Source organism: Solanum stenotomum, chromosome 2 (genome assembly GCF_019186545.1).
Source record: "Solanum stenotomum isolate F172 chromosome 2, ASM1918654v1, whole genome shotgun sequence".
Taxonomy (NCBI): Eukaryota; Viridiplantae; Streptophyta; class Magnoliopsida; order Solanales; family Solanaceae; genus Solanum; species Solanum stenotomum.
The window spans coordinates 2,006,907-2,026,544 of NC_064283.1; the positions used below are offsets into that span (position 1 = coordinate 2,006,907).

The window sequence follows — 19,638 nt, forward strand, 5'->3', positions numbered from 1 at the left end:
TTTATAAGAACAATACAAGAAGTGGTTGAAATGTCTTTTTTTCTTCTTCTCATGATTTATTTAGTAACAGAAAGCTAGTAATTGCAAAACAGAAGGATATTAATTAGATTACCCAATTTAGAACCAATTCATGATTCACAAGGGCATTGTGTCTTCTTGTTGTGATCATCAACGCCTTTGATGTTTATTAAATTATTTGTCACTCCACTCATCTACTGTTTAGCTCAAGTGCCATTATTTTTTCCTTTTATGATACTGTTAGCTACGGGGGTCAACATAAGCTTTGGTATGCCTAACTATTGAGGATGGTAATTTGAAGGAAAAGGCAAGAGCCAATGTGGATAGTGATATCTCGTGTTTGCACATATTATAGTAAGTTTGCAGCAGTTGGCTTGTGGCATGACAACAGTGTCAACATATATTCACTTCCTGGATTGAATTTGGTTGGAAAGGAAATTTTAGGCGGGATAGAGTCACTTCCTCATTCTGTGCTAATGTGTTCCTTCAACAGAGTATGTCCTCTATCCTATTAGGATTCGGCCTAAACGCTGTATTTTGGTCTAATTTGCTCTTTCTTTCAGAGATGTTATTTGTTTTGTGGCCTGGCTAATGGCCATCTCATGCATTTTGAATTGAACATGGTTACTGGTCAGCTGAAAGGTGGTGAGTTGTTAGGCAAGAAAAAGCTTTCTCTTGGGACCCAACCCGTAACACTTTGTGCTTTCTTATCTAATGAAGCTACGCACATTTTTGCTGCCTCCAACACTTCAATGGTTATCTATAACAGCAATAAGAAGATATTTTGTTGTGAAGTGAATAACTTGAATGATGTTACCGTGTTGAAGCTTTTCCAAATAGGTAAGTTGTTCCTTATCCTCATTTTTATTGGTAGCATTGTGTCTTGACTTAAACTTTAATTGTGGTACTCTATTGAAAATTTTGATATATTATCCATTGTCAACAGCTTTGCAATTGCTAAAGGATAAAGGAGATCAGTTGGTAATATGCAATATTGATGAAAGACAAAAGCTTCACATCATTCATTCAGAACACCTTGGGGAGCGTGTTGTCACGGACTTCTTATTCATTATTCTTGCAAGGTCTTGTAAGCTCAAGTAAGCCCTTTTGAAGCTAGACCATTAAGAGAATTCAAAGAAAGACTTAAAGAATTTTGGAAGAAGGTTTTATATTGCTTGGAAGATTGCTTACAACTTTCTTGGATGATTTACAAATGAGAGGCCCTTCTATTTATACTACTTTCTAAGGGCCTAAGTGCAAATAAAAATTACTTTACAAGTCTCTCTAATAATTACACTTTGATCCCTCTCTAGAACTCTCTATATATTCTAGAATATTCCAAAGTATTCTTAAAATATCTAAAGGTTTCTAGAGTCTTCTAAGGAAATTCTCTAGGAAGTTCTAGAATGTTCTACTAACCTCCCCACAACTCTAGATTTTTCTCTCTTATTCCGGTGCCGAATTTAAACTGTGAAGTGACGGGACATGATAGTGCGCTCCACACAGTGGCGGAGGTAGGATTTTCATCAAGGAGGTTCAAAAAAAATTAATCACATAAATAATATCCACAAATAAATGGGTCGAATCAGATATAAACGGGTCGGATTAAACGGATCGAATCAAGAAGAAAGGGGTTTTTTAATATTTGACTTTGTAATTGGGGTTAAACTAATAAATCCTAAATTCCCAATGAGCGTTTTAATTTTTTGGAACTAAACATTTGTTTTCTGATTGCATTATTATTTTTTTAAAAAAATTAAAACGCCTAAAATATAAGCTGATAAAAAAAATGTCTTTGCCAGGATTCGAACACGCGACCTCGCGTGCAATAGAGCAAATTCTTGAACCCCCAACGCCACTGAGCTACGCCTATGGTGTATGTTCAGGGGGTTCAATAGTATATATATACACGTAAATTAATATTTTAATCTTTATATATATGGTGTAATTTTTCGACGAAGGGGGTTCGGATGAACCCCCATGGTTCAACGTAAATCCGCCCCTGGCTCCAAATAAGTCATCAAGAGCAGTCCCACACCATTGCCATATGCACCGTAAAGCGTGAAGACAAAGATGACATGGTCTCGCTTACTTGTTCAACTATTTGATGACCAAATAGACTTAAAGAATTTGAGCATAGTTGCTCCCTGATTAGCTGTTCATTTTCTGAGGACGATCATGTGTATTATTGGGTTGGGACTGCTTATTTGAAGCTGGACGCAAATGAATGTACCAAGGTAAGTCAAGTTATTGTAATAATCCTTTGATAGAGGTGGAAGTTGTGGTTCTAAACTATTTTTACACTTAGTGGCTTTTAATTCATGAGTAATTTGCAGGGCCGAATATTAGTTTTACAAGTTGTACAGGGTAGCGAACTCCATGCTAGTTGCAGAGATGGAAACTGATGGAACTGTCTACTGCCTGAATGCCTTCACTGGTAAGCTTCTTGCTGCGATCAATCAGAATATCAAGTTGTACAAGTGGACATCCCTTAAGAATTGCCGAGGCCGAGAATTGAAGCCTGGATGTCTATATCGGGGTAGTGTCCTGTCTCGTTTTATTCAAACGCATGGTGATGCGATGAGGTCTATATCTCTCCTGCGTTTGAAGGTACTCGTTGTAACTATATATCTTAAAAAATAAGATAATAGCAATGTTGATTAAAGAAGTTTGAAACCGTAACCTTCACATAGTTCTTCTGCATAAAACCATCTAGACTACGTGCATTCTTTGTTTAAGTAGTATCACTTATAATATATAACCGTTATATCTGCTTTTATTTCTTAATTGTATATACCTTTTAGTAAATTTTTTTGAGAAGCAGTATCACGTGACACTCCTTCTACCTTCGTAAATCCGCCCCGAAAGAAGTGTCACATCTTCTCTGTATTCAACTTTATATATATATAGAGAGAGAGAGTCTAAGGTATTATGCTATATGTTTCCTTAGGCCTCAAGCTTTGAAAATTCTTGTTATCCGGAAAATTCTCTCCCTTTTGATGTAAAACTACTTGCACAAATTTTTAAACAAGAAGAATGACACAAACCAGCATTGCAATTTTATGACACATAAAAAGCGTTGACGGATAATCTGTCATCAGACATATCACTCAAACTCTCAGTGCACTTCTATTGTAGGAGTAACTCGATTGGCTGATCTTAAAAGAACAATTTTTTAAAAAGTCAAAGTTTAGTAACTTATAAGTTAAAATGAAAAGCAGGGACAATCCACTTTTAATTTTTTAAGGTCATTTTAAATTTATTTTAAGTTATTTTTTTAACTTTGTCAAACACTTTCAAAAGTTATAAATGACTTAAAAGTAAGTTTGACCAACTTTTACGTCAATCCAAACAGACTCTAAAATTTGTTAAGTCAACCTAAATAAAAATCATAAACTACTACAAAAAAAACTCCTACTAAATTTGAACCGTAATCATCAGATTCTCATTTGTTTATGATAAAATGATGAAGCTAAACTCTGGAATCCATGGATAACTCGCAAAGAGTTCAACCCGCTTCGCTCCGCATAACAAAAAAGTCCCTTTTGAATCTGCCCCACATCTATCTTTTTCATTTTCCCACAAAGCAGTATTAATTTGCAGTGTAAGTTAAACACTTCGGCAAATGCAACTAACGGATGAAATTTGACTGTCTATTGCTATTAGTTCTTGACATTTATATAGTGGAAATTTATTACTAGGAAAAAAAAAAGGAATTAATTTTATAAAATGGTTTTTCAATTGATTACCAGAAAATTATCTCCAATGTCAAGTTCCGACAGCGCTTCCATCATTCAATGTGGCTAAGCTGCTGCGTGGATTTTACCATCTGAACATAGCAGCCGACTATCTGTTGGTCTAACTTGTAGTAGTACTCCATCCTCTCCAAAGGTTTCAAATCCAGGTCAATGAAATATGCCTATTGATGAGCAGCAAACAAAAAGCTCTAAGTAAGCTTAAAAAAAGCTATAGTGCCTTATATTTCAATAATTGGCAATCACAGTTTTTTCACGTTGTCCACATAATGTTGTGTGTTTATTTTTATATTTCTGCATTAGTACGGAACTCAACTGTGCTTTGCACTTTAAGTTTCACCCAAGGTCATATATTTTTCTACGCATTTCAGCTTTGAAAACACGTATAACAGACTAACAATTTAAAAAACAAATTAGACAAATCAACTGAGGTGTGCACACAACAATTTGCAGGTACAACAAGTTTACTGCCTCCATAAGTTCACATATCTTCTTTTACATAGGATAAAACACTACTTCAATGAAAACGAGATTAGATAGAGATATTTTTCATTGTGAAATATATTATTCAAGAACCCGAAAGGAGTTGGAAAAAGGGGAAAAGGGAATAATACCTTATAATCAAAACTTTGGTTGGTTGATTCTAAGGAAACCATGCTATATGGAGATTCCACACTCCCATCTTCTCGAGGTCTAAAACTAATCATCATGCTCAGGTCCTTTGCAGTTGCAGCAATCAAGTAATTCCTCACAATCTTCATGCTTTCATCCTTCGAGATTGAATGCAAAGAACTGTATCTTTCTGACAATTGATCTTCAGCTGATCGTTTATTACATACCACACATGGTTGGGAAATGACATTGTAATATGCATGAATTGCACCTTCAATGTCAGCATTGTCTAACTTCTGGACTTCAAGAACCTTATTTAGCAGTCCTGAACTAAAAATGGTCTTGGAAACAAGATCTAGGAAGCATTGGGTCCGCTGGCCATCCACATCTTGAATTACACACTTCAGTGCATTTTCAAATGTTTCACCAACTTCACAGCTTGTAGCGTCTGCATTACCACCTAAACCCCCTAATATGAGAGAACCATTCAGGAAAACTCGGAAATTGTTTTGTGGGGTCTTGAAAAGGCCCTCTATTGCTTTGTGTACCCTGTCACTGGATCCAGAAAACAAATCCAATGGATCATATGCACTTATCTCTGATATCTGATACAGCAGAAGCAACCCAAAGAAAATTTCAAAAAAAGGAGAAAATGATTAAGAAAAAAGAAAAAGATCCAACATAAGCATAAAGCTAATATCTGTACATAATAAAAGGTAAACGCTACTTTAACTTGACAGGGGAAAAGGGGGAAGTTTATCAAGTCCATGCTGCAACTGAATTAAGAAATCCACCCGACCGATAAAAAATCAATCACCTTTCCTTGGTGCAATTTTAAAGCCTGATGCATCTTGAAACGAGTTACACTCCTTTTAATACTGTTTTCTGATGCAATAAATTCCGAAAGCGGAAGAAATCCGCATTTAGGCTGGCTTCAGCAAAAGAAATGGAGACACTAATAAGAAAATTGTACTAAATAAACATAAAATTGTTAATTAAAAAAGATTAAAGTGAAACAGCATGAATATGATATTAATGAAGAAAAACCAAATAAAGCTATGAAAAAGCACCTTTATTTCTACAGATATACATAAGTCCTTTTTAAGTGCACCTGAAAGGAGAAAACAGGAATAATGAAATAAGCCAATTCACCAAATCAAAATCCATATTGACATTTTGTGCTAGGCCAATCAAAAGGCGAAACCATACAAAGTAAATTTTCCTTGTTTTACTTTGTCAACAAATGGATCAAAACTGCAGTCAACCTTGTTGATAAGTAGCATACTTAGAATAGCTGTAATGTATCTAGACAAGCAGTCATTAAACATTAGACTCTTTTTACTCTCATACACACGGAGGTAATACCAGGGATATATTGAATCTCCTAAAACAGAGGTATAATGTGGAGGTTAATGCCTCAATTGCCTATTAGAAATACCGGACATGAGGCATTTATCATTGTTGTACACCCTTTATATTTTGGATCTCATTATTATCATTAGCTTGATATTAAAACTAGTCTAGCAATATAAATATACACGTTAAAACCTTGGAAAGAAGCAGGGGACAAAAAGGGTTCGTATATTACCACGCGGGAAAAGCGAATGATCAGATATCAGCAGTACAGAATCACACAGGGGGTTGACCATTGCGGCATCAACACGCCAAGAAGGACGCTGACATAGAACATTGTTATCAACTGTTTCCAGAAATTCTCGGGTCACAGGGATGTGAATCTGTCAAAATGGAAGAAAAAGATGGCAGTATTTAACAATTTTGTTTCCATGTTGACAGTAAACCATATGCTAGGAATAACACAAATTTGCAATCTTTCATAACTTAAATCTAGAGGCCCATAGTTTAGCATAACTTGATCAATTAAGTTTTATCCTAGCAAACAGCAATGAACAAAAATTAGTCCTCTACAGAAGATCAACTGCATAAGAAATGTCCTAAAACATAAGGGTGAAACGTTAGGCTACATGAATATTGGTAATAAATTAGAACTTCTTGATGACATGCAGAATGCCTAATTATTATTACTAGTCCACGTAGATTAAAGGTGTCCAGAAAGGGAGAATAAGTAAATTATTTTTCTCCATTTGCAGAAAAGAAAAGATGATTTCAGGCAAACCAGATCTAATACGAAGTGATAAAAAATAGGTGGTATGTACAAGGCTAGCAACATACCCCTGCATCAATATTCTTTGAACCCAACAGTGAGCACATCACATGCTCCACAAAACAGTATTCAGCCATTTCTTTTGTAGGAGCTGATACCAGCTCTTTAAATTCTTTCCACACGAGGCATTCCAACTCAGTTAGACCTGGATGACCATTCTCGCGTTGAGATCCATTCCTTGGTACCTTCTGTACCCGCAACACTTTTCCAACCTAGATAAAACGCAGGACAAGAGGATGCTACTGAGATATAAAAAAAACAAAAACAAATACTTTCTTTTGAACAAGTAACAATACTCCTCCCATTTCAATTTGGTTATCTTACGTTCCTTTTTAGTCCGTTTCAAAAAGAATGTCTCTCCTTTATTGACATCTCTTTAATTATAACTTTCCACGCGTAATATTTAAAAGCACAAGATTAAAGAACATTTTGGTACATTCTACATATCTAAGACCATAAGATTCAAAATTCTTCTTTACTTTGTTAAACTCCATGACAGTTTTCCCAAGTCAAAACCAATCAAACAAATTGAAACGGAGGGAGTAGCATGTTTTCCAGGTCAGATCTCTCTTTCTTCTGGTAGCATTTGAAGGCAAGAAAAGTCGAACTCATTCCTCCTCGGATTACTCTTACTATGCTATTGTTGAGGTCAATAACTTGTTAAAGAAACAGTGAATTCCAAGGAGGAATACAATGACATTTAGCACTCTTTTAGTAGGATCTTTTCGTTTAATTATTTAGACAACTTGAGAGCCAAATAGTCGACTACTCTTATTAGACACTCCATCATTAACTTCTTCGAGTCTGAAAACAACACCTTCATGAGATGATGCACCCCCAATGAATCAGATCATTATGCAGCTTATGTAAAGCACAATTCATTTCCAGTATCTTTTTTATTTAATCTTTCAATTTTTATTATCTCCTTTTCTGGTTCCAAGGGATCTAGCTAAGTGATTGAGGCATGAGATATACAATCTGAAATGATCAGGAATACACTGAAAAACACGATATAACAACAACATACTCAGTATAGTCCCACAAGTGGGATCCACGGAGGATAAAATGTTCCCAAACCTTACCCCTACCTTGTTAAGTAGAGAGACTGTTTCCGACAGACTCTCAACCCAAAATAAGCAAAAACACAATATTTACGGAGACATAAGCAGTAACAATAACCTAGATACTTTCCCTAAAAAAAGAAGAAGATGAAATTCCATATTCTTATCTACTGGAATCTTCTCTATTCCCTGAAATTGATCAAAAATAATTTCAATTCGTTCAACAATTCACCAAAGACAAATTACAACTGTTCGAATATAAGTATAAGAAAGATAAAAATCATACAAAATCAGGATGTTCTCCACTATAAGCAAGCACTAGATTGACAGCTCCTTCTCCTCTATAACACCATTCTCGAGCATCATTCGCCTGCAAAACCATCGCCATCTGCTAATCCTGGTAATTAACAACAACAAATCACACAATTTGCAATTATAATTACTGATTCAGTGAGTTCGTAATCAACAAATCGCCATTAAACCTGAGTTATTCGGAGCTCTCTCAATTGTCACGTCGAGTCGGGTTTCGATACGCTACAGTTTAGCCTATATTATATAACATGTGCTCATTTATCTTCGAATCAGAACCTTTGAAGGTCCATCCCCAACTTATAAGTATTAAATTTTTATTTCTTCAATTAATATAATAAAAAATTAATTTCTACTTATTATAATATTTCATTAGGATATAAAGTGGAATGTATTTTTTAATAATTCAAATTCAATTTTTCATTTGTTGATGAAGATAGAGGTTTATTTACTGTATTAATGAAAATAAAAGGTGGATTAAAATATTGATATGACTAGAAAGTAAGTCTGAATTTGATGATAACAACGTTTGTTTGATAATTTTATTAGTAATCATGAAAATCGATATGTGTTTATTATAGATGATTTCTTATGTAATAATCGTAATTCGTGAAGTGACCGGTTTTTATATTTTTAATTTATAGATTAACTTTTTTAAAGTTGAGTGGTAATTCACTGATAGAGTTATTACATTATATCTTAATAGCGAAAAAATCATTTTTTATAAGACAGTTTCAAAATAAAAATAAAAATCTCCCTTAATTACCAAGCACCCCCAAACCAAAATAGTTTAAAGAATCTTAGCTATTCTTATATGATAGTAAATTAACATAAAATTACTTGATGATTCAAAAAATGGTCACTCTCATGAAATTTCTCGAATCAATTATAGAATATGAAATTTCACGATATGAACTTTCTTAAAAGTAAAACAAAAGATGATAAGTAAACAACACTATTTTTAGCATTGACTTACAAATAGTAGGAAACATGTTGGTAGAATCATATGCTAAAGACATATTTCCTTTTTTTCTTTTCAACTTATGTCATGGACCATCCAATTTGCATTTGCAACTATTTTATTTTAGAAGAAAATTAAGCATAAGGCCGTACAAAACTATCATAGATATAAACTTATAAGTATTTGGTTCGTATATAAGGCAGGTTAATATTCAGTTTAATTTGTATGGATCATCAATCAATTATAATAGTCTTGTAAAGCATCAATCCAAAAACGATTTTGGGGGATTTTTCATAAATATTGTGTTTGCAAATACAGTAGCAAGATACATTGTATTCGTATGTATGCAATATATAATTCTAATTACTTAAATCACACGAATATAGAATCTCATAATTATTTGTATATGTGAGTTTATTTTCAAAGCAGAAGTTGAATTTATAAGTATATACGTGAAGACATCAATTGTATGTGTGGTCAGCTGATTTCAGTTCATTGTACGTACGTGTGTATGTATGTATATATATATGTCATAAATGTATTTTGTATATCTGCTATAAAAATACATAATATTGCTTTTGTAAAAAAATAATTAAAATACAACTACAAAAATAATAAGAGGAACAAAACGGCTACATTAGAGAATTTAAGTTCAAGAAAGCCCAAATAAAAAGAATTGGAATATTATCAACTTATCATAAGGTCAAATCACTTCTACATGAAAGAAAGAAAAAATGTGATTTATACCTCTTAAGGGCATCTCTAACTCAATCCTCTATTTTACTCTCCAAATGTAGTGTTCTCTATTTTTTCAGACAACCAACTCCAACTCAATTCTCTATTTTACTCTCTAAAAATAAATTTTTTTTCTCTCTCCTCAATATTATATTATTATTTATATTTCATTCTTATTTTCTTATTTCATAATATAAATCTTTATTTCTTTTTTCCCAAATAATTACTTTATATAATTTTTAATGTGATATAAAATTATTTTTTAGTCTAAATTGTTAAATAACCTAAATTGCAAGAAAATATAATATAATACATAAATTAGGGGACAAATTCAAATAAAAGTGACATACAATTACATAAACACTCAATTTTCAAAATTATTACGTTGCTCGCATAAATGCCCTATTAATGCATTACGGAGTTCAAAATGAGCATTTTTGTCCTTAATTTTTTTATGTCTAGCTAAAAATTGTTCAAACCGGAGATTTTCATCTATCACCATTTCTATAGTTGGAGTTGGAGCCTCTATGGCATCTTGAATTGGTGCATTGAGATCACGTTCATCCTCAATTATCATGTTGTGCAGTATAATACATGTAGTCATTATATCATGTAGCACTTCCTTTCTCCAAAAACGTGACAGTCCTGCAATAATTGCAAAACGTGATTGCAAAACTCCGAGTGCACGTTCAACATCTTTTCGGCACGATTCTTGTTGCATCGCGAAATATTTCTTTTGTTGGGAATGAGGATCACGAATAGTTTGAACAATTGTAGACCATTTAGGATATATACCATAAGCTAAATAATAACCTATATCGTATACCATCACAACTGTAGTCATAACCACAATCACAACCACAATCGCAACAATTCTCAGAATCATATCCTAATTTTTTTCGAATAGTACTAAATCTGGAAACGACCTACAGGATTTCTAAATTATTGTTGTGATCAATTAATTATTATGTTATGTATTGTATTTTATCTTGTATTTAAATTATTATGTTATGTATTATATTGTATTGTTATCTTGTATTTAAATTATTATGTTATGTATTGTATTGTTATCTTGTATTTAAATTATCATATCATGTATTGTATTTATAAATTAAATTTTTTCATCTTGCCATTTTAATTTTGCGTATTCTTTATAATGAAAATTAATAATAAAATAAAATTTTATTATTCACGAAAATTAGAAAAAAAATTAAAATACTATTAATTTGATTAAAATAGTATATATTAAATAATATCTAAAAATATTATATTACATTTAAAAAAGAATTATTAATATTAGATATTTAATTAATAGAATTATATGTAAAATAATATGTTAATTAGAAAGTAATAGAAATAATAATAAAATAATGAAAAAGTGAAATAGAGAGTGTGAATAGTAGTTCTCCAAATTTGGAGAACTACTATTCAACTCTCTAAATTTGAAGAATAGAGGGTGATTTGGAGGTGGGTTGGAGTGCTCATTCTCTATTTTACTCTCCAAATATAAAGTATGGAGAGTAAAATAGAGATGGGTTGGAGATGGTCTAATCGAATATATTGGCCTATTGAAAAGTAGTAATTCTTTTCGAAAGTTGTAAATACAATTTGGATGTGATGTGTCTTTCAACCTATGGTTCTTAACTCATCTTTTATTCAAGGAAATTTGATGCATAATAAACGTGTGTAATACATCATGATATCTCAATCAATTTGAATATAATATCTTGAAAATAAAAATGAAAAATTCAAATGAGCATAGTTACTAATTGAGATATATGAAACTTCAATCCTAATGTGAAACACAATGTTGGAATAGCCTTATTTCTAAGCATTGACTTAACACGACATAAGAATATAATTACAAAGATCTCGAATCGAATAGTTTTTCATTGACTCACAGTATTCTATTTCAATATTTTATGTTACGGAGTGTCAATTGTCAAAAGAGTTGGATCCTAACATTCTATGTCTAATGGAATTATGTGTCAAAATTCCAATTAGTCAAAATTTTGTGTTTACTTATTAGTAGAAAGCTCAATTTGAAATTACTCTTTTGATATTTTGTTTCTTTAGTGGACTTGAAAATGCGGTGGTTGTTAAAGTCTTAAACTTTATAATGATATTTGCACCAACAAAAATTACACGTATATAATAACAATAATAAGTCAATAATTATATCTCAAGCTCAAGTATTATGTAGTCGTCTATATAAATTTTAACTACTTTTATTTAAATTCCTATCATATATTACTAAATAACAATATTAAATTTTTTTCTAACATGTCAAATATTTAGTATCCACGTTTTTGCAACACTTATTTTGGGTTCAATACTTCTCTCTTCTCATGTTACTATATTTGTAGTGCATGTATTCGGTTTTACTTATAGTTATCCTAATTAAGATTATTAATTTTTAAGTGCTTCTTCATAGTTTAATCTTTTGATTGACACCTTCGCTAGTTTAATTAATTAAATCCACAATATCTTAGAAAAATGACAAACCAATAGAACCCCCTGATCTTGTGCTTTGTTCATTAATTCATCCATGTATAACTAGTGTAAACAAGTAGAGACTCAATACAACGTCCTTCGTGGAATTCATATATTTAATATTATAACTTTTTTCAATATCAACAACCCAAAAATCTTACATAATATTTTTATCATGTGCTTCCTCTATATCAATTACAAATACGCTGAGAAAATCTTCTTCTTTAATTTCCACAATTACATGAAATAAAATATCTGTAAATGTTTAGATGTGACGTTAAAGTTACACAAAATAAAAACATCATATAACACATCTTTAATCACATGTAGGTTGTTAAAGTCAAATTCTTATTTTTCTCTAACGCAGGTGGCCATGTGATTTGGATTATTATTATTATAATTTTTTTCACTTCTCCCTCTTCTAAAAAATCAACTTGAGTACGCAACATCTCAAATATAAAAATATAATTTTTTTTTAAAAAAATAGTGCATATTGATTAAGGGGGATAATTTTTTAAAAGTAATTAATAAGCTGTAATTTTTTCGTCCTAAAACTTCATAACTTTATTTTATTTCACAACATTCACAATAATATCACGAAACTTGATCTAGTGCAAAACAAATTGTTCAAATAGCCGAGGAGTGACTTGATATGATATGACATGACATAAGAATCCTAATATTCATTGTACAAAATTTTCATCAAAAGATTCATCATACATTGTATTATATATTAAAAATTGAGTTATATATATTTATAATTTTAAACCAATGAGAATTTGAATAAATCATTTCCGTCCCTCTAGTTCCCCCCTGTTTGGAGCTAGTAAATGTTTGTATTCCTTATTTACACTATTAACATGTCATATATAGATCACATAAAAATAATGTTAATATATATACTGATTTTGTATTTATATTATACTATACTTAGATATTTAGCTTACTTGTCAAAAGTCAAAACGTTTAATTTATTTCTAAAATGCAAGACGCAAGTCAGTCCACACAAGCATGTACTCGTAGTATTTAATTTATTGTCTCTTCTAATTTAGAAAGAAGTCATTTTTTTCTTACGTTTACGTCAATTAAAAGTTTAATTCATTTAAAATGGATTTCACGTGGATTATTTTAACTTTTTTCAACTTCTAGCCAGTAGCATAATACAATAATATAATGTATGGCCGAGAAAATTCAGGCCACATTCTTTTAACTTTTCGACGTATGTAAAATAAACACGTAACGAGTATCAACTCTCAAAAAAATTAAAATTAGCAATGAATTTTATTGGCCGAGAATATTCAGTCCACATTCTTTAAACTTTTTGACGTAGAAAATGAAACACGTAACAAGTACTCAATTATGATTGTGCTATTCAAGTGTTTGTGTGAATCACCTTCGTCTTGGAAGAACTTTTAACAAGAAAGTGATGAAGGAAAAACCCTTAAAAATCTTCTAACCTTGTGGGATGTTGATGGAGTCATATGCATACAGTAAAACCTCTCTAAATTAATATAAGTGAGATCATAAAATATTATTATTTTATGGAGGTATTATTTAATCGATAAATTAATATTTATTAATTTAAAGAGTGTTTCAACACCGAAAAAATTGTTCGGGAATAAAATCTCAAAGAATTTGGATGAACCCACCTGTGAAAACGTCATTCATGAACTTGAGGTCATGATTAATGATCTCGATTACCACAATAAAATGGACGTTAATAACCTATTGGATGAGTGAAAATGATACATTTTTAGAGGTCCAAAGCATAGAACAAATTGTGAATATCATTGAAAAAATAATGTCGATGATAAAGTTAAAGATGATACAATATCTTTGCATCTAGTTACACGTAAGGAAACACTTATCGCATTTAGAACTCTTCACAATTTAAGGTGCAATTCAAAAAGATAACATCGAAAATTTTGGATGCAATAGGAAAAGTTAGGGATGGGCTTCAACTAGATTTAAATTTTTTTTTAAAAAAAGAACATCATAGAATCATATTTCACTAAATTGTCTTAGATATATTTATACTTTTAAAAAATTATTACTTTATAATATTAGTTGGACCATATATTTATGTAGGGGCCTTCTAGAAATATATTATCTTATTATCTTATCGAAATGAGTGAGTTTTTCCATTGGCCCAAGTTGAAACTGAAGGAAACTATTATCTTAGAGAGATTATTAATTAACCGAGTATAATTTAGTGAGGTTTTACTGTATTTATAAATTGGCTAGAGACTCAATTCGATAAAAACTTTTATCCTAGCTAGAAACCTTACCGTAAAATTTAGTTTTTCTAAAGTCTCATAATTTATAATTTCCTCCGATAACTCCGGATATGCATAACTTGGAAGAAAAATAATTGCCTCATTTATTATTTTACTTGAGAGAAAAGGTAAATTGTTAATTACCAAGTACGTGCGAGTTGCATTAAAGTCTCTACAAGAGACGTAAATATTCCAACACAAATTATTCGTAGAATTAAGAAAAAAATAAATTTATAACGTAATATAATATTTTTGTGCTTATAAATCATCTCATCACTAAAGATAAATTTTTAAAAATATATTCTTTCCCATATCAACTAAGAAGGAAAATCTACATACAATCAAAACTTAGGAATAAACAAGATGATGTAACATCTTTGTGTACGATCAACATTAATATTTTTATCTTTTTCGTCAATTTCTTTTAGCTTTTTATCTAATTTTTCTGATTAAAAATTAAATAATTATATTCATGGTATAATTTAAAGACACGTGTATAACTCCAAAATATTTTTGTGGCTGTGATGAAACAAGTACAAAAACGAAACCACAAGGAATATGTAGTCTTAGGTTGGTGAAGCCTATAAATAAGTAACCATAATTTATATTATTTTCATCGCTACAACTTTTTAAGAAAAGAAAAAAAAATAGTAATAATAATTATAAAGATGGAAGTTATGCAAGTACTTCATATGAATAATGGAGAAGGAGAAACTAGCTATGCTAAAAACTCCAATATTCAGGTTAATTACAATTTCATATATATTATAGTTGAAATATTTATTTATTTACTTCATTATTTAGTTTATGTATCAATTTTTTTAGCAAACATAATGTTGTTTCTCTAAATAAATATTTGCATGCATGAGTGTGGCCAATTGAAAATTACACTAAAAGACTCTAAAGCCCAACCAGCTTGGCCTACTTTCTAAGCTAATATAATATTAGTATACTATATTCTTTTTGTCTCTAAAGTTTTTAAGATTGACTTGAAAGTTTGAAACAAAAAAATCAGTTTTTTCCTCATGAAAATGATAAAGAAGTTTTTAATTTATTAATTCTTCACATAAATCGAGGAACTTAGATGATTTTTGAAGTGCAAAATGTATTTGAAGAATATAAATAAAAAAAAAGTTGGAAATATTTTATCAAAGAACATGTCCAGTCGAGTAGAATTATCTAAAGTCAGAATATATCAATCGAGTAACTACATTTTTTAATGTTACATATTTGATTTTGTAGAGAAAGATAATATCAGTGACGAATTCAAGACTTAAAGAAGCAATATTAAACATTATGTGCATCAACAACAACAACAAAAATGTGCCGGAGAGCATTGGTGTTGCGGATTTGGGTTGTTCTTCTGGACCGAACACATTGATGGTTGTCTCTGAGATTATAGATATCATAGATGAAACATCGCGAAAATCGGGCATATCCTTCCCAGAGTTGAGAATTTCTCTTAATGATCTTCCTGGCAATGATTTCAATGACATATTTAGGTCATTGCCATCATTTTTTCATAAAGTTAAAGAAGAAAAAGGTGCAGAAAATTGCTATGTTGTTGGAGTTCCTGGTTCATTTTATGGAAGGCTTTTTCCACAAAAGAGCATGCATTTTGTTCACTCTTCATCTAGTCTACATTGGCTCTCTCAGGTCAGTGTGACCAATTTAGTCAACCTATTTTTTCTTAAATATTTTGAATTATTAACTATCCACGATGACTTATAAGTAGTACTTTCTTTATGTAGTTTTCAATGATGTGTACGCAAATTATATTTGAAGACTTGAAGAATCTATGTCTAAATTATCAAATCGAGAATTAAGTAATTTAACCCACCGTTCTCTAGCTTTTGACATACAAGAGCTAATTTACTATACCTATGTCCAAATAATTCGGAATTTTTTAGTTAGGGTGTGTTTGGTAGGAAGGAAAATGTTTTCTACGGAAAATGAGTTTCTAGTTGAAAAACAAGTGAGTTTCTTGCTTATTTTCTAGTGTAAGATAAGTAAGCAAGAAAATATTTGTATTTATATGTTATCTAGCAAAATACAATAAAGGCAGGATGAGAGGGGAGGATTGGGGGATTGGATGGCTCCAGAGACAATAAACTTGAAATGTCGTTTATGCAATATATTTTTCCTACTTTCATTAGGGAAGTCATTTTCCTTATTTTTAAGAAATTTATTTACTAAAAAAAAAATGTTTTCCAACCATATATAAAAAAATTGAAAAATATTCTCCTACGTACCAAACACACCCAAAGTATCCACTCATTTAATTTTCGAAAACAAAATATGGGGAAATAGTTGACCATCAATTATCAGATTAGATATAATTAAAACGACTAGGATTGTTAACTACCAATTTGTTATAGGTCTGTTCTTGATTGAAAAAGTTGTCTCTAATGTATTATTAAATGCTTTCATGTGAAGTTTACGAAATAACTATAATTAATTAGCACCACAGAATTAAAGGAATTGACACCACTAGATATATCTAAAGGAAACACATATCTAAACTACCACTTTGATGGAACCAGTCACCCAATAAATCTCACTTATTTGAATCTTTTACGTTACAAAAATGTGAAACACTATATTTAAAATTTTATCTAATAAAATTAAGATGATATATATAGGTGGCGGAGGCACATACAAGTCAGGGTGTCAATTAGACACTCTTCGTCGAAAAAAATTATTTTATTTATAAGTAAAATAATATACGAAGTGATTAAATAATATATTTTAGACACATTTGATATAACAAATTATTGTTGCCCAATGGGTGTATGAATCTCACTAGCAACAATTCCACTGCAGGTTCCACTTGGTTTGGGTACTAATAATGCAATGTCATCTCTAAACAAAGGGAAATTATACATATCACATACTAGTCCAAGTGATGTCATCAATGCATACGTGTCACAATTTCAGAACGATTTCTCCACATTTCTCCAATCACGTTCGCCGGAAATAGTCCCCGGCGGGAGGATGTTGTTGTCACTAATGGGAAGGAGCTCTATTGATCCCACCATTGAAGATGGTTGTTACTACCAATGGGAGCTTCTTGCAAATGCGCTCTCTAATTTGGTCTCAAAGGTAAATTACTTTTTAGAACTTATCTTAAAATGAAATAATTTTTTTTTTAATATATTAGACTAATAAAGTAAACAGAAGGAATAAGTCGAAATTAAATATTCAATATGATTATCTTTATCCGTTTATTTTTTAGCGTTCAAATTAGTGTCGACTTCGTTCCGACATTTTTTAGAGATCATGTAGTTTATTTTTTGTGGAGATGTATATATGCTCGTAAAATTAAATAGAAAGAATATTTTTTAAAAAAATTTAATTTTTTTATGTGATAATAATAGTAACTGGGATGAGCTTAAGCATAGCAATATAAATAATGAAAAAATCAGAAGTATTCATTATATAATTGTTGCGTAATATCAGAGTATTCTTGGATAACGAGATTTGAATATATATCTTGTTATCTAGAATTGAATGAAGATGAGATAAGATAAGTTACAATAGTGTATGTATCCATTTTTGAATAGTATATTTATTAGAGTCATCCGAGTTTTGACTTTTACCATCCTTATATTTGTTGATAGTAGCTCTAAAAAGCTCATACTCTTTTTGAAGAGAGTGAAGTTTCCATTCTAATATCTTGAGTACTTGTGCTGATAAGATAACATATAGTTATAAATTTTGAAAATATATATTATTAATTATAAGCCGTATATATATATCTTTTGTCCCTGAAAATATTAAATGTTTACTTGGGGACCAAATTAATGAAATATTTATTCATACATTTTTTTTAATGCAGGGTCAAGTAGAAGAGGAGAAAATAGACTCATTCAATGCACCATACTATGCACCATGTCCTGAGGAAGTGAAAATTGCTGTAGAAAATGAAGGGTCATTTATGATTGATCGTATCGAGACTTTTGAGATTGAATGGGACGCTAGCGTTTCTTCAAATTCATCGGACGATAAAATATTATTATCAAGGGGTCAACAAGTTGCTAAAACAATTAGGGCTGTGGTTGAATCAATGGTGGAAAATCATTTTGGAAATGAAATTATGGATGATTTGTTTAGTGGATATGGTGATCTTGTGGATGATTACATTTACAGGAAGAAAGCTGTTTATGTTAATTTGGTTGTTTCTCTCAAACACAAGGAATGATTTTATATATGTTCAAATTAATTAGAAGACTAAGCAATATTATATTTATAAACTCCACATGTTAATAAGGGGTTGGATCAGTACCCTTCTCTGGACCGACCTGCATGTAGCGGGAGCTTTAATGTACCAGGTTATCCTTTTTTACATATATATTTAAGTTGAATTAATACATGTCAACTACTTATTGTAATATTTGTGTCTTAATTAATGAAATCATGTTTTGGAAATGTTAACACTAGTAATATAATGTTGTTTATTTTGATTGTGCTTACTTATTTAAGTTCATGAGAACCCAAATAAAAAGAATTTGAAAACAAATAATCTATAACATGGTTAAAGTAAAGATGGATTGAAAGAAAAATGTGGATTATATCCTTTCATCGAATATATTGGCTGATTTAAAAGTCAAATTGGTTTGACATGATGTATTATATTTGGATGTGATGTGTCTTCCAATTTGTGGTTCTTAATTAACTCATCTTTTATTCTAAGATATTTGATACGTAAAAGACATTTGATACATAATGTCTGAATCAACTTGAGAATATAGTATCTCAAAAACGAAAATAAAAAATATAAATTAACGTACATATTGATGGGGAGGTATGAAACTTCAATCCTAATGTGAAACATGTTGGAACTTGGAATCACCTAATTTTTAAGCAAAGGAGTGATTTAACATGACATAAGAATATAATTTTAATATAAAATACTTAGGAATATTATTTTTTTGATAGACTTACAAAACTCGATTTCATTCTATGGATGTCAAAAAACAATTGGATCTTTTCACCAAAAGATAATATATCATTTTCATAAGAATATTATTTATATAATGGAAGTGTCAACTATTAGCTCGCAGCTGTTATTCCTAGTTGTAGAAAACAAACATATTTGGCCCAATTAAACTTACCCCAAAGATAATATATACTTTTAATTTATTTGTCTGAGTTTAAGTTGGGATGAAATTTAGAAAGTAAAAGAAATCTTTTTGAATGTTATGGTTTTAAATTAAAGATATATTAAATGAATTAA

The 19,638-nt window shown here is 30.6% G+C and overlaps 3 protein-coding genes across 5 annotated transcripts; 2 read left to right on the top strand and 1 right to left on the bottom strand.

The window, feature by feature from the left end:
- The first annotated feature begins 335 nt into the window (after positions 1-335).
- Positions 336-2,661, top strand: LOC125854693 (DNA damage-binding protein 1-like). Its single transcript, XM_049534282.1, has 5 exons — positions 336-512; positions 582-858; positions 965-1,115; positions 2,174-2,255; positions 2,368-2,661. Exons 1-5 carry the CDS (start codon positions 336-338, stop codon positions 2,659-2,661), a joined length of 981 nt encoding a protein of 326 aa, XP_049390239.1.
- A 999-nt stretch (positions 2,662-3,660) lies between these two features.
- Positions 3,661-8,163, bottom strand: LOC125855047 (inositol-pentakisphosphate 2-kinase-like). Of its 3 annotated transcripts, XM_049534691.1 has the most exons (8): positions 8,111-8,163; positions 7,915-8,025; positions 6,576-6,779; positions 5,974-6,121; positions 5,456-5,496; positions 5,203-5,313; positions 4,388-4,990; positions 3,663-3,937 (listed from the first exon to the last, which is right to left on the bottom strand). In XM_049534691.1, the coding sequence occupies exons 2-8, from the start codon at positions 8,014-8,016 to the stop codon at positions 3,809-3,811; spliced, it is 1,338 nt and encodes a 445-aa protein (XP_049390648.1). In that variant the 5' UTR covers positions 8,017-8,025; positions 8,111-8,163; the 3' UTR covers positions 3,663-3,808. The 3 variants fall into 3 exon arrangements, with proteins under 3 accessions (XP_049390651.1, XP_049390650.1, XP_049390648.1); XM_049534694.1 differs by lacking the exon at positions 6,576-6,779 and having other exon boundaries at positions 3,661-3,937; positions 8,111-8,162; XM_049534693.1 differs by lacking the exons at positions 6,576-6,779; positions 8,111-8,163 and having other exon boundaries at positions 3,662-3,937; positions 7,915-8,091.
- Positions 8,164-15,040: 6,877 nt separating this feature from the next.
- Positions 15,041-18,603, top strand: LOC125855059 (probable jasmonic acid carboxyl methyltransferase 2). The gene is made up of 4 exons (XM_049534709.1): positions 15,041-15,145; positions 15,645-16,058; positions 17,226-17,504; positions 18,241-18,603. Exons 1-4 carry the CDS (start codon positions 15,071-15,073, stop codon positions 18,601-18,603), a joined length of 1,131 nt encoding a protein of 376 aa, XP_049390666.1. The 5' UTR covers positions 15,041-15,070.
- Positions 18,604-19,638: the final 1,035 nt, after the last annotated feature.

Bases quoted from the DNA above. Each gene is read 5' to 3' on its own strand.
- LOC125855047 (XM_049534691.1), bottom strand. From the start codon at position 8,016: ATGGCGATGGTTTTGCAGGCGAATGATGCTCGAGAATGGTGTTATAGA. The intron at 5,314-5,455 runs GTGCTTTTTCAT...TGCTGAAGCCAG, and splicing joins GTATATCTGTAGAAATAAAG to CCTAAATGCGGATTTCTTCC. The intron at 4,991-5,202 runs GTGATTGATTTT...CTGCTGTATCAG, and splicing joins TAAAATTGCACCAAGGAAAG to ATATCAGAGATAAGTGCATA.
- LOC125855059 (XM_049534709.1), top strand. From the start codon at position 15,071: ATGGAAGTTATGCAAGTACTTCATATGAATAATGGAGAAGGAGAAACT. The intron at 15,146-15,644 runs GTTAATTACAAT...TTGATTTTGTAG, and splicing joins CTAAAAACTCCAATATTCAG to AGAAAGATAATATCAGTGAC. The intron at 16,059-17,225 runs GTCAGTGTGACC...ATTCCACTGCAG, and splicing joins GTCTACATTGGCTCTCTCAG to GTTCCACTTGGTTTGGGTAC.
- LOC125854693 (XM_049534282.1), top strand. From the start codon at position 336: ATGTGGATAGTGATATCTCGTGTTTGCACATATTATAGTAAGTTTGCA. The intron at 513-581 runs GTATGTCCTCTA...TCTTTCTTTCAG, and splicing joins TAATGTGTTCCTTCAACAGA to AGATGTTATTTGTTTTGTGG. The intron at 2,256-2,367 runs GTAAGTCAAGTT...GCCGAATATTAG, and splicing joins ACGCAAATGAATGTACCAAG to TTTTACAAGTTGTACAGGGT.